Source organism: Chiloscyllium punctatum, chromosome 44, assembly GCF_047496795.1.
Source record: "Chiloscyllium punctatum isolate Juve2018m chromosome 44, sChiPun1.3, whole genome shotgun sequence".
NCBI lineage: Eukaryota > Metazoa > Chordata > Chondrichthyes > Orectolobiformes > Hemiscylliidae > Chiloscyllium > Chiloscyllium punctatum.
In genome coordinates, this window is record NC_092782.1 from 9,962,708 (window position 1) to 9,977,935 (window position 15,228).

The window sequence follows — 15,228 nt, forward strand, 5'->3', positions numbered from 1 at the left end:
TGGAAGGTGGGCAATAAAGGATTCACATGAGTTTGTGCAGAAACATAGAGCACAAGTTCCAGAGGTTTTTCACAACAGCAAAAAGAAAGCACATGTTTTCTACTTGTTAACTCAGAAAGATGTTTAAATATTCTGTTCAGAAAATTCTTCCTATCACATGCATCAAAGCTGGCGCTGAGTTAAACTGCATTGGATGATGCCGCATTGTGGGCTCTATGATCTTCCAACTCATGTTGGTGGCAATGAGGAACTTAGATAATCTCCCCCAAAATATCTGAAATCTTCTGATAGTCTGAAAAATGTTGTGGCATGGTGGCTTGGTGGTTAGCACTGCTGCCTCACAACACCAGAGCCTAGGTTCAATTCCAGCTTTCAGGCAACTGTCTGTGGGGAGTTTGCATGTACTCACTGGTGCCCTGGTTACCTTCCACAGTCCAAAGATGTGCAGGTTAGGTGAATTGGCTATGGTCCATTGCCCATTATGTGCAATGGGAGATTAGCAGGGAAGGGTTGGGATTCTCTTAGGAGGGCTAAATGGCCTACTTCCACACTATGATTACTAAATACCAGTAAAAGTACATGTTACCCCATAGTATTTTATGAATGGCAGAAATGGGAATCAGAAGAGATAATTCCTATCCTACATGACCCTCTTCTAACCTTTGAGCCTAACAGATTCATCCTGTGCCTATTATTCTTGCAGTATTAATGGTGATAAACAGTACAGTACTATACTTTCCCTTACCTGTACTTTTTAAACATTCCCATGGCCCAGGTATGAATGCTGACTGTTTCTTCTGTGGCAACTGGACAGCCCAGACACAAGGAGCAGCAGCTCAGTACATGGGTATCAATCTGAATTCTCTTCACACTTCTCCTTCTATCATGCAGAAGAGGAGAGCTTTCTCTACTCCACATCCCCATTCATTTCCCCACCCCCCAAACAACACAGGCCAAGTTTAATGAGTCATGAAACAAGTGGAGGATTCAATTTCTTTTAGGAAGAATGTTACCTTTTCCTTGTTCAGTTTCTTGATGGCCCATGTTGTGTCTGTGGAGATGTGTGTTGCCTGGACAACAACACCAAAGCTGCCTTTCCCCAGATTGCGTCCAAACTGATAGATCAGCTGGAAGGCAATTGAAAGAGATGTTGTGATTGACAGTTGACAGTTCATGCAACAGTCCTTAAAAAAAACTCACAGCCATGAAGATCATGTGTAACCTATATTTTAAGTGACACAATTCAGTCAGGATATATATACATGAACATATTTCTGAGCCAGGAGGCCTTGGTTCTCGTTGGCACGGTGGCTCAGTGGTTAGCACTGTGCGTCACAAGACCAGGGACCCTGATTCAATTCTACCCTTGGGTGACTGGCTGTGTGGAGTTTGCACATCCTCCCATAGTCCAAAGTTGTGCAGGTTAGGTGGATTGGCCTTGCTAAATTGCCCAAAGCGTGCAGGCTGGGTGGGTTAGCCTTGGGAATTGCAGGGAAAGAGTGGGAGTATGGGTTTGGGTGGAATGCTCTTCAGAGGATAGATGTGGACTTGCTGGGCCGAATGGTCTGCTTCCATACTGTAGGGATTCTGTGAAGCCCCACCTACTATACAGGTGTCTCACAACAGTGGGCGGCACGGTGGCACAGTGGTTAGCACTGCTGCCTCACAGCGCCAGAGACCCGGGTTCAATTCCCACCTCAGGCGACTGACTGTGTGGAGTTTGCACGTTCTCCCCGTGTCTGCGTGGGTTTCCTCCGGGTGCTCCGGTTTCCTCCCACACTCCAAAGATGTGCAGGTCAGGTGAATTGGCCATGTTAAATTGCCTGTAGTGTTAGGTAAGGGGTAGATGTAGGGGTATGGGTGGGTTGTGCTTCGGCGGGGCGGTGTGGACTTGTTGGGCCGAAGGGCCTGTTTCCACACTGTAAGTAATCTAAAAAAAACCTCGGGGGGTAGGTCAATTAAAAATATCGATACTGAGGAGTGGTAATCAATCCATCCACGCACTTTTGCAGTAGAGCTGAGCTAAGCTCATGGTTTGTCTGGCAGTTTTCATCCCAGCTCCCTCAGGAATAAGGAGCATGCCTGAACCTTAACTGTTCCCTTGCATTTCTCAGTGGTCAGGGGAATTCAAACCCCCTTCCCCATGGCAGTAAGTGTTGTTTTCTGTGGAGTTTGAAAGTTCTAAGGTTGCTCACGCGATTGTTCATTATTCCACTGGCACCTCTTTGTTCAGTGTGAATACTCACCTCAGACAGTCCCTCCACACAACAGAGCTAACTCCTGCACCACCCCACCCCACCTAATAATCATCTCTCCCTCATTCTCTGACAGTGATTACTCTCCCTCACTTTCCGAGAGTGATCACTTACCGACAGTGATCATCTTCTCACAGTGATCACTCTCCCTCACTCTCTGACAGTGATCACTTTCTAACAGTGATCATTCTCCGACAGAGATAAGTCTCCCTCACTCTCCAACAGTGATCGCTTTCCGACAGTGATCACCTTCTGACAGTGATCACTCCGCCTCACCCTCCGACAGTGACCACCTCTCCAATTCCCATTGTTATCCATTTCTAACAGATCGTTAACATTTCAACAATGTCCGTGAGAGTGTAATGGAATTTCCCTCTAGTATGAGGAACTCTGCGAGCAGAGTGCCTGAGCAAAAAAAAACTCCATGGAGATTGTAAACATGTAATACCAGTGTCTGCACATACTGAATGAGCCCCATTCCCAATAGTGTGACTTCAAAAATGAAATCCAGTGGTGAATTCCCTGCCCTTCATGTGCGAAATATTGATCCAGGAGATCAAAAGGGACCTTTGTTATTCTTGCATTCTGTATGACATGACTTTTGGACAGGTACTGTGAGCATTAGGTGCTTGATGAATCCCACTCTACTCTGCCTCAACATTGGAGCCTTATTTCAATGTATGCGATTCTATTTCCTGAGAGGTATGGATCGATTTTCCTTTTAGCATTCCGATATTGCTCAGTATAGTTATGATTACGAATGGTTTTGGGTCAATTGTAGCTTATCATATGTTAGTGTTTTAATATAAAACATACAAGATTCAGGTATTGTGAACAATTAGCTTATAGAAGTATTGACCAGAAAGACATGTCCCTCAGAGTGGTGCACTTCTCTAAGTGTTATTGATCATTATTCTTGTGCATGGACACTCTAACCTTCCCCCCCCCCCCCCCCCCCCACAAAAAAACATAGACATTCAAACAATCATGAGAGGACAAGCAAGTTGAGTGGTTGCTATATGCAACACCTACTGAAAGTGATAGGAAATCACTGGAAGATTTTGTCAATTAAAAACAGAAAGTGCTCAGCAGGTCTGCTGCGTAATTGTACTTTTTATACGTTTGACAGAAGGGAGGAAGAGTGAGTGGAACAGATGGTGAGTAGAGTAAAAGATAAGGCTCGGTGGTTAACACTGCTGCCTCACAGCACCAGGGACGCATATTCAATTCCAGCCTTGGCTGACTGTCGATATGGAGTTTGCACATTCTCTCCCTGTCTCTGTGTGGGTTTCCTTCTAATGCTCTGGTTTCCTCCCACAGTCCAAAGATGCACAGGTTGACCATGTTAAATTGCCCATAGTGTTCAGAGATGTGCAGGCTCTGTGGATTTTGCCATGGTAAATGCAGTGCTATGGGGATAGGGTGGGTCTGTGTTGGATGCTCTTTGGAGACTCAATGAGGACTCAATGGGCTGAATAGCCTCTTTCAGCACCGTAGGGATTCTATGATTCTATAAAGAAAATCTTAATGATAGTAAAGGAGTGAGAGAGGTATAAAATAAGTGTTAATGATTGGTGCATAGGGAAGAAAATGGATCCGGTGAGAGCAAAGTCAACAAAATATGAATGAGATGTGTTGGAAGATGCGAGTAGTTTGTGATCAAACTAGAGGAGAGAGGTCATACTCTGAATTTGTTCAGCACATGGTGAGTCTTAGAGGCTGTAGAGTGCCAAAGCAGAAAATGAAATATTAGCATGGGAACAGGATAGTTTATTGAAATGGCAAGCAACTGGAAGGTCAGGACCATTTTTGTAGGCAAGGCAGAGGTAATCCAGCAAGGCTGAGTCTGTTCCTATCACAAAACAACCTGTGCAATGGCTCTTGAACACAGATACATCAGACACCACAGGCTGAAGTTTTAGGCCTATTTGAGGTGATAATCGAGGCAGGCATGGTGGTAAAATACCTGCAGTGACCAGTTTGCTGAGTTCTTGATGCCATTTTCAGTGTGGCCATTTCAGAAGGGTGAATTTAAGTTGCAGATTAGGCTTACTTATGACCTAACAAAAGCCAGCTGGGGTTTTCAGGTTGATCTGCAGTCCCACAGATCAGTGAGACTAGTTTTGATGCCTAAAGGCAGGCATTTGATGGCAGGTCACAATGCCTTCTTTTTTTTAATTTCAAAAATATACTTTATTCATAAAAAAACACATCCTATACAAACGTAGTCACTAAAGCAATTTGGTTCTGTACAGTCTTTGCATATGGAGAAACAGACAAATACTGGAATTTGATCTTCCCGAAAGTTCCACAAACCCAAGGCATTTCTTACTTATGCAAGATGCTATTTACATATTTTTGAGGCACCAGGAGATCCACTAATTGAGCAGACCCCCATTCTACTCTGGCTGAAAAGCCTCAGATGGTGGTCTCTCCCTGTCTTTCCTAAGCTTTAGTGCGTCCCTCAGCATGTAGTCCTGCAACTTGGACTGGGCCAGTCTGCAACAGCCAGTCAAGGTCAACATCTTGCAATGGAAGACTGACCAGGATGGCTTCACTCTAGGCCTCAAGGCCTTCCCTGCCCCTACCTAGGTGCTGGAGAGGACAGGTGCCTCTATGTAGAGAGGTTCTTCCCTCTGCGGTGAGAGCCTGAGTGGAGATTTAACTTCAAAATTTAAAAACTTTGGAAGCTGGGCATCTGTATGAGAAACGCCTCTTCTCTTACCATTTATTATAGCTCTCAAGCTGAAAGATTGCTTGATCCTCCTGATTTGAGATCCAACTGGCCAGCCTTAATTGAAAAGAGAACCTATTTTGCTATGCTAATTAGGAGACATCATTGAGACAATCCTATTGAGTGGCTGTTCTCATCTCCCCCTTCCTCTGGGTAGCCTCAATACTTGGGAACCATCCCAATCCCTGTTTCCCACCTTTGGAGGGAACATCTTAGCCATATGGCAGCAGATCCATTGTCGCTGTTGCTGGCCTTGTGTATCCATCTCTCACTTGCGCAGGTATCACACCAGTTTCTAAATGCTTATGCTCAATGCTTTAAAATGTCAACTTTCGAGTTGTTTCCAGCAAGCCCTAAAATTTATTTAACTGAACTAAGTCCACGCACGCACAAGCAAGGGAGCAATGATAGTAAACAGCCTCAGAATCAAACACACAATATCAACACAGGACCCTCCGTCTCCACAGCCTAACAGATTACAGACCCGACAGCACCTACAGAGTCCAAAGGGATTAGATGCCCCCTTCGTCCACCCTAGTACCCAAGCACACCACCCTAAACATGCGGAGCTTTCAGTGAGTGGTTGGGATATATCGTGGATCTAAGACCGAACCAGAGAGAATGTGGTGGATACAGGCATCAGTGAGCCAGCCTACTGAATGAGGGCAATGGAACACTAGTACCTGGAGCACAATATTACATCCTCTGTTCAGCCAGGGTGGAGAAATCTACCTCAGAGGCCACAACATAACTGCACTTTGGAGATGAGGAGCTCTATCCCTGGCATTCACAACCGTGGATTTACGTAGCAAGCTCCTGGACCTAGAGACTGTACAACTGGAAATCACTCTAAAGGCAGAACAAAAGGAGGGATATTTTGTGTGTGTGTGTGTGTGTCACCGAGTCCTCAGGTGGGACATAAAACCCAGAGATAGGGGTACTAAGCACAATACCTCAAGATAGCCTCTAACTCCATTTAGGTAGAAAGACGATCATTTATAAAGTAAAACAAAGAAACATCAACCTCCACTCCCAACTCCAAGAAATAGAACTGTCAGCATATTCAATATGTGGATGAGTTAAAACCTGAATCTAATCTAAAAGATCAAGCTCATATCGTTGTAACTAAAAGTAAAACAAGGAATAACTTAATTGCTTTGTTAAGCTGTCAGGTAAGTCAGTTAAAACAAGTATATCAGAAATGTTCAAAATATAGTTGCATTAAATGACTGGGAAACTGTACACTAAACACTGGAGTTTCAACAGATCGAGTGCCCTTTCTTTATCTTCATGTGTCTTATGTTTTTAAAACAAGGCATTAACTCACATAAAATCAGCTCTTGTTGAAGACCTGTGGTTACAACAAGGTAGTTTTGGAGAGAGATTGGAGCCATGATGTAGGACGTTTTGATGTAATTCAGGTCAATTTCCTCCTGACGTGAGTTAGATCTGAGACAGCCATCAGGAGGCACCTGCCATTAGTGGTCTAAATAGGACGCCAGAGAGGCAGGATATCAGAACCCATGCCAACAGTCTGTCCTTTATATTGTGAAGTCTTGACCATTATTCATCTGATGAACCATTGGAAAAAAAGGCAGTCTGCACAGTTACAATTTGAGACATTCTTGGCCCTGATATCCTGCCATCCTCACCTTTCATTGATCCACGCATCACTCAAAGTGGAGAGGGTGCGCCACCAAAGCTATGCACTTGCTGAAAAATACGTTGTGTGGGACCACAAAATATCCAGATGTAGGTGTGTTTTCCATCTTGGAAGGTGAGCAGTATATTTTAAGGTGTCGGTTACTTAAGCGTCGCCTATATTATGTGCATTTTAACCAGGCATAGGGCACCAAAACATTTGTGTAGTAGAATTCTTGGTTGTAACTCAATAGTACTCTTTCATCTCTAAGTCAATGGAGACTAGAGCATGTAATCTGGACTCAATCATTGTGCAGCTAGGAGAACATGAAGACTGCAGATGCTGGAGAGTCAGAGTTGACAAGGGTGGCACTGGAAAAGCACAGCATGTTAGGCAGCATCTGAGGAGCAGGAGAATCAACCTTTTGGGCATGAGCACTTCATTGGGAATCACATTCCTGATGAAAAGCTTATGTCCAAAATGTCAACTCTCCTGATCTTCGGACGCTGCCTGACCTACTGTGTTTTTCCAGCACCACCCTTTGCGACTCAATCATTGTGCGCGTAGGCTTGGATTTTCTCCATGTCAGGAGAATTCAGGACTTCTTTAAAAATGGTGATGGTTCCCAATTCCAGGATTCCCAGCCTCATTCCTGGGCTCTCCAATCTGCACCAGCTCCTTTACCGACTGTGGGCTGGTGCAGGTCAGAAGTCTGCACCCAGTGTTCACAACCTGCCAACTCCATTGCTGTGATGGGCCTGTCTCAGTCCTCTGTGATGTCCAGGGAGCTGGGCCAACGTAACAATGATTTGTGGTTCACTGTGCCTCGGATGTAGTGGACCGTCATCTGCCGAAGGGCACTTGGTGAAAATTAAGCTTGGAAAGTTCTGCTATACCAATCTGTCAGGTCCTGCACTGACCCCCAACCATCTCTCCTGGCCCTTCGTGTCCCCATGCAAATTTATGCCTCACCACTACCATCTCCACAGCCCCTCAATCCATGGCACTTCTATGCCTATTGACTCACTAATGCACTGCGGGGAAACAGTGAACTCAGTAGTGACAATAGATAATCTGTTTAGGCAACACAGTTAAGGTAAATCTGTCAGAAGTGTTCAAAATATAGTTTCATTATACGCCTGGGAAATTGTACACTAGATAATGAAGCTTCAGTAGATCAAACACTCTTTCTTTAGGATGTGGACAAAAGCTTTAAGAGCAAGAAGGTTGAACAAACAGAAGCAGGAGGCAATCACTCACTGTACAAGCCTGCTCTGTCATTCAATAAACTCATGGCTGACTCTTCTTTCACATCAGCTCCACACTGTTAGGCAAAAGTGAGGACTGCAGATGCTGGAGATCAGAGTCTAGGTTAGAGTGGTGCTGGAAAAGCACAGCAGGTCAGGCAGCATCTGAGGAGCAGGAAAATCGATATTTCGGGCAAAAGCTCTTCATCAGGAATGAAGGCTCCACACAGCTCTCAATGCTTTGATATTTGTAAATCTACCTCCCCTTTAAACACTTCCAGTGTCTAGCCTCCCCTAACCTCTGGGGTAGAGTAATCCTGACATTCATTAGCTTCTGGGAGAAGAAATTCCTTCACGTCTCAGTTTTAAATGCATGTCCCCTTGTTCTGTAACTATGCCCTTAGTTCAGGATTTACCCACTAATGGGAACATTTTCTCAACAGCTACACTGTCAAGCCTCCTCAGAATCTTGAATGTGTCCACAAAACCACCTCTCATTTTCTAAACTTTAACGAATAAAGGCCTAACCTGTTTAGCCATTCTTGATAAGCCAACCCTTCATCCCAGGAATTAGCCAACTGAGTCACTTTAGAACTGCCACTAGTGCCAACACATAAAGTCAATAGACAATGGACAATAGGTGCAGGAGTAGACCATTCAGCCCTTTGAGTCTGCACCACCATTCATTATGATCATGGCTGATCATCCACAATCAGTATCCTGTTCCTGTCTTATCCCCATAATCCTTGATTCCACTATCTTTAAGCGTTCTATTCATCTCTTTCTTGAAAGTAACCAGAGACTTGGCCTCCACTGCCTTCTGGGGCAGAGCATTCACAGAGAGTCATCAAGATGGACAGCACAGAGACCGATCCTTGGGTCCAACTCATCCATGTTGACCAGATACTCTCAATTAATCTTGTCCCATTTGCCAACACTTGGCCCATATCCCTCTCAACCCTTCCTATTCATAAACCCATCCAAATGCCTTTCAAATGTTGTAATTGGAATCCACCACTTCCTCTGGCAGCCTATTTCATACATGTACCATCTTCTGTGTGGAAATGTTGCCCCTTAGATCTCCTGTTCTTGCCCTCTCACCTTAAACCTATGTCCTGTGGTTTTGGGCTCCCCTACCCTGGGGAAAAAATAAAACCTTGTTCCATGCACCTCATGATTTTATAAATTTCTATAACATCACCCCTCAGTCTGTGATGCTGCAGGAAAAACAGTCCCATCCTATTCAGCCTCTCCCTAGAGCTCAAACCTTCCAACCCTGGTAAAATCCTTGTAAATCTTTTCTGAACAGTTTCAGAACATCTATCCAATTCAGGGAGATCAGAAATGAATGCATTATTCCAAACTCATATACTGAATGCACTGACTAATAAAGGCAAGTGTACCAAATGCCTTCTGCACTATCCTGTCTCCCTGCGACTCCACCTTCAAGGAAGTGTGAACCTACACATCCTTTTTTAAACTGTACCTCAATTTCCAGGTGGGGCTTTACTGACATCCAGTACTGTTGAAACAAGACTTCTCTCTGTTTAAATTACAACTCCATGTGATAACGTTTGAAATTCTATTTATCATAATTACTTGTTCCATCTGCATGCTCACGTTAGTGCTGCATCAACAAGAACACCCAGATCCTCCTTGTGCTGCACATTATCAGATTCTCTCTCTATTTAAATATTAGTCTGCCTTTTGATCATTCTTAGCTCTTTCCTTTCTATATTAAACTCCATCAGCCAAGAGTTTACGAATTCACTCAACTAATCTTATTCCTTGAAGATTCCTGATGTCCTAATCATGACATTCCCTTCCCTCTATTTTTGTATCATCTTCAAATTTGGATACATTACACTCTGCCCCTCCTCCAAGTCATTAATCCACTATTTATGTTTATTCAACCCGAGAAAGACCCCTTAATTCCAGCTATGTTTTATGTGTGTCAATCAATCCTCAAACCATGCTTATACATTACCCTCAATACTATGAGCTGCTACCTTGTGCAATAATCTTTTATGTGGCACCTTATTGAACACTTTCTGAAAATCTATACACGCCACATCTAGCAGTTCCCTTTTATTAATTCTACTGATTACATCCTCAAAGAACTCTAATAAATCTGGCAAACATGATTTCCCTTTCACAAAACCATGTTGATTCTCTTTGTTTGTATTGAACTTTGCTAAACATCTTGCTATTTCTTCCTTAATAAGAGATTCAAGTTTTTTTTCCCAACAACAGATTTTAGACTCACTGCAGTTTCCTGCTTTCAGTCTCAATATTTAAGCAGGAGTGTCAGATTGACACTTTTCCAATCCACTACAACCTTCTTGGAATCCAGAAAGTTCCAAAACATTTCAAACAATGCCTCCACCACCTCTGCAGGTAGTTTGATGTTAGTGCAAAACGAGAAGACATCAATTTAACATGGATTCACTTGTCTCTGATAAATGCTGTTGGGGACTGACACTGGGAGCCACTGGGAGTTGACTCAGAGAAAGTATGACAGAATAATGAAAATGTAAAACTCGTCACCTCATGGAATAGTTGTGATGAATAATATCCGTGTACTTAAGGGGAATTTTGATAAGCGTATGAAGGATTGGGTGGCATAGTGGCTCAGTGGCTAGTGTTGCTGCCTCACAGCACCAGGGACCCAGTTCAATTCCTGCCTTGGACAACTGCCTGTGTGGATTTTTGCATATTCTCCTCTTGTCCATGTGGGTTTCCTCCCACAATCCAAAGATGTGCAGGTTAGGTGGATTGGTCATGATAAATTGCCTGTAATGTCCAGGAATATGCAGGAGTTATTGGGATAGGGGAGTGGGTGAGATACTCTTCAGAGGTCAGTTTGAACTTGATGGGCTGACTAGCCTGCTGCCACATTCTATGAAGGAGAAAGAACAGAGAGGGCTGCAAATACAGCTTGATGAAGAAGGAACAGAAGACGCCCAAGTGTAACAAGCACATCTGAAGTGGACTGGCTAGGCTGAATGACTTATTTTTGTTTTGTCTATTCTGTGTAGTTTTATATAATATTCCCTTACAGATCCATGAGATGTCTGACCTGATAGCAACCAGTCCCTCCTACAAATGTATTCCTTTTGTAAATAATTCCATTTGTTGTAGGAAAGTAACTAACAAAATGGGGATCAGATATCCTCAAAGACTGTGTTTGCTTTGTTCCCCTGTGAAGGATGGGATCAGTGCTGTTGCACTACATCTGAGTTTGACATTGTGTCTCCCAGTGTCAGTTCCCAACAGCATTTCTCAGAGACAAGACGATGGGACAATTTAGTGGACAGAATCTACCTTTCGGCCCATCTTTAGTTTGTGATATGAATTTAAAAATGCATCAAGAAAATAATACTAGTTCACTTACAAGGGTTTCACAATTAGAAGCTTATGGATTCCATCCCCGGGTCAGTGCAGCAGAGTAGTCACTAATTGTTGTTCTAGAATTGATGATGTTCATGATATGCGGAATTTCACCCACAATGTCCCTTCATTCCAATTTCAGAACAGAATGCACTAATATGATTTCCCATTGTCTCCATATCAACCAACTTCTTGGCATCTCTGACAGAAAATGATCCAGTTTCTGACTGTAAATTGTGAATTGGTGAATGGGTTTTGATCATCTTCTTTTCCAAAGACACATTAAAATTGTCTAAACTCATTATAGTATGGGCTCAGACAATCAACAGAGGAAGGAACCTTTCATATTATCAATGTATGCTGGCTCTGTACATATGGCCTAGAGACAAACTATAAAGTAGTGAAAGATAATAATTTAATGACCATTAAATAAGCATATTTCATCAAGTTCAATTGCCAGCCACAGCCTAATCACCCACAATTTGTCTTTAATAGAATCATGCTGATTGTCTTTGATTAACTCAGACATTTTAAAAAGCTTATTTGTGTTATCGTGAATACTTCTATGATTTTGTACACAAATAGTCTTCAACTCATTGATCTAAACTTTAGACTGATAATTCTTCTGAGCAAGTTGTCTTGTCTGAGCTGTTCTCCAATTCCATGGCAGAGTACTTGAGAAGTACTAATTGATGAGGGAGAGTCTCCATTGTTTCATACTTTGGCTTCTGCCAACAACATAGTTAGTAACTTTGCAGATGGCACCAAAATTGGAGGTGCAGAGTGCAGCAAAGAAGGTTACCTCAGAGTACACCAGGATCTTGACCAGATGGGCCGATGGACTGAGGAGTGGCAGATGGAGTTTAATTTAGATAAATGCGAGGTGCTGCATTTTGGAAAGGCAAATCAGAGTAGGACTTATATCCTTAATGATAAGGTCCTGGGAGTGCTGCTGACCAACGCATGCAGGTTCATAGCTCCTTGAAAGTCGACTCACAGGTAGATAGGATAGTGAAAAAGGTGTTTGGTATGCTTGTTTTTATTGCTCAGAGCATTAAGTATAGGAGTTGGGAGGTCATGCTGTTACTGTACAGGACATTGTTTAGGCCACTTTTGGATTATTGCATGCAATTCTAGTCTCCCTCCTATTGGTGAGAGGGGAAAAATTTAAAAGGGTTTTAAAGGGCAACTTTTTCATACAGAGGGTGGTGCATGTATAGAATGAGCTGCCAGAGGAAGTGAAAGGAGGCTGGTACACTTACAATATTTAAAAGGCATCTGGATGGGTATAGGAAGAGAGGGCTTAGAGGAATATGGGCCAAGTGCTGGCACATGGGACTAGATTAACTTGGGATATTTGGTCAGCATGGACAATCTGGACCGAAGGGTCTGTTTCCACGCTGTACATCTCTATGACTCTATGAGTATTCAGGACCTAGTGATTCATTCACTTTGTGTTCTATCAATTTGTTCAGAAGCCATTTTGTTTTCCAGAGTTAGTTCTGGTGGGCTGTTTTACATGGTCCTTTCTGATCCCAGTGTTGAACTCATCTTTTGTCAATTTATGTGTCCCATGTCATAAGAACATTAAAAAAAAAGCAGTCTCCTGTGGCCCTCCATCTTGCTCTGCCATTTAATACAACCATGACTAATCCTCTGCCTCAACTTTCCTTTGCTGTTCCCTACCTGTATCCCTTGATTTCTTATAAAGATTAATATTCTAACCACATCAACTTAAAGTGATGAAATTTCTCATCACTTCAGTCCTAAGTGATGAACCCTTGCATTCTAGAATTCCCAGTCAGGAGAAACCCTGTTTTACTTAACAGAACATTAACCTTTTGTAGGTTAATGACCCTGAGCTTCCAGTTACCTGCCACTTCAACAGCACATTGTTCCCTGGGCAACATCTCTGTCTCGGGCTTGCTGCAGTGCACCAGTGAAGCTCAGTGCAAGCTGGAAGAACAGCACCTCATTTTCCACTTGGGAACTTGACAGTCTTCTGGACTCAATATCGAGTTCAACAACCTTAGGGTTTGAGCTTTCCCATATCCTTACCCCAACCTCCAAATAACAGGCCTTATTATAAAATAGTCTGCTATTACTCACCATCCATTGTTAGCCACGAACAGTCTCCATGAACAGCTGTTCACCCTCCTAATCAAATCATTATTATCTCCTTTGTCTATCCCACTGCTCTCCTCACTCTTAGGGCTCTGTCCCCACCTATTGTTTACTCCTTACGCCCTCCCCCCCCCTATGTTCTGCATATAAATTGACATTTTCCTAGCTACCATCAGTCCTGAGAAAGGGTCACTTGACCCGAAACGTTAACTCTGATTTCTCTCCACAGATGCTGTCAAACCTGCTGAGCTTTTCCAGCAATTTCTGCTTTTGTTTTATTAATCTTTTGATTTTATCTTGTTTTTGTAGGATTCCCCTCTTTCATTTCCCTTTGATCCTATTCATTTCCCTTTAAACCAAATGCAAGCATTCCCCATAAATCCCTTGCCTAGATATTTTAAATATTCGATTGTTGGAATATTAATTTTGCTGCCTCTTTTAAACCTACACATGGACCACCCTTTAACAGCAATAACCACCCTCCTCCCACCCCACCAGCATTATTGCTGTTTATAAAGACACCACTAAAATCACCCAATTTAATAACTAAACAAGTAACAAAATGCACTGCTTTGTGGGCCAGTGCAATAGTAACAGAAATAAAAAGCTAATACAGGGGAAGAGAGGAGGATTAAATCAAAATGGTTTTAGGGTTAGAGTTGAGGGTTAGGGTTAGGGTTAGGTTTAGGGTTACAGTTAGGATTAGAGTTAGAGTTATGGTTAGGGTTAGAGTTAGGGTTAGGGTTAGGGTTAGGGTGAGAGTTAGGATTGAGGTCACATTTAGGGTTATAGTTAGGGATAGGGTTAGGGTTACAGTTAGAGTTAGGCTTCAGGTTTGATCAATTAAAGTTATGGTTAGTGATATGGTTAGGATTAGGATTAGGGATGGGATTAGGGACAGGGTTATGGATTGAATTATGGATAGGAATTATGGATGGTGTTTGGAATGGTGATTGGGTTAGGGATGGGGTTAGGGTTTAGGATTAGGATTAGCATTAGGGTTGTGTTAAAAATCACACAACACCAGGTTATAGTCCAACAGGTTTATTTGGAAGTACAAGCTTTCGGAATACTGCTTCTTCATCAGGTAGAATTCTGTGTAATATGATTTTACCCCACTATCTACCTGATGAAGGAGCAGCACTATGAAAATGTATACTTCCAAATAAACCTGTTGGACTACAACCTGGTGTTGTGTGATATTTAACTTTCTCCACCCAAATCCAACACCAGCACCTCCACACCAATCAACCACACTGCCCCGTGGCCCAACATTTCAACTCCCCCTCCCACTCTGCTGAGGACATGGAGGTCCTGGGCCTCCTTCACCGCCACTCCCTCACCACCAGACGCCTGGAGGAAGAACGCCTCATCTTCCGCCTCGGAACACTTCAACCCCAGGGCATCAATGTGGACTTCAACAGTTTCCTCATTTCCCCTTCCCCCACCTCACCCTAGTTCCAAACTTCCAGCTCAGCACTGTCCCCATGACTTGTCCGGACTTGTCCTACCTGCCTATCTCCTTTTCCACCAATCCACTCCACCCTCCTCCCTGACCTATCACCTTCATCCCCTCCCCCACTCACCTATTATACTCTATGCTACTTTCTCCCCACCCCCACCCTCCTCTAGCTTATCTCTCCACGCTTTAGGCTCTCTGCCTCTATTCCTGATGAAGGGCTTTTCCCGAAACGTCGATTTCGCTGCTCCTTGGATGCTGCCTGAACTGCTGTGCTCTTCCAGCACCACTAATCCAGAATCTGGTTTCCAGCATCTGCAGTCATTGTTTTTACCTCATTAGGATTAATGTCAGACATGGGGTTATGGTTAGGGTCA

At 43.2% G+C, this 15,228-nt stretch overlaps 1 protein-coding gene across 2 annotated transcripts in view; it reads right to left on the reverse strand.

Moving 5' to 3' along the window:
* Positions 1–15,228, reverse strand: part of LOC140466628 (serine/threonine-protein kinase 33-like) — a 101,545-nt gene that overhangs the window by 48,584 nt on the left and 37,733 nt on the right. For both annotated transcript variants that reach the window (XM_072562073.1, XM_072562072.1), the window contains exon 3: positions 1,014–1,127. In XM_072562073.1, coding sequence (XP_072418174.1) covers positions 1,014–1,127 — 114 coding nt within the window. The remainder of the gene's footprint in view (positions 1–1,013; positions 1,128–15,228) is intronic.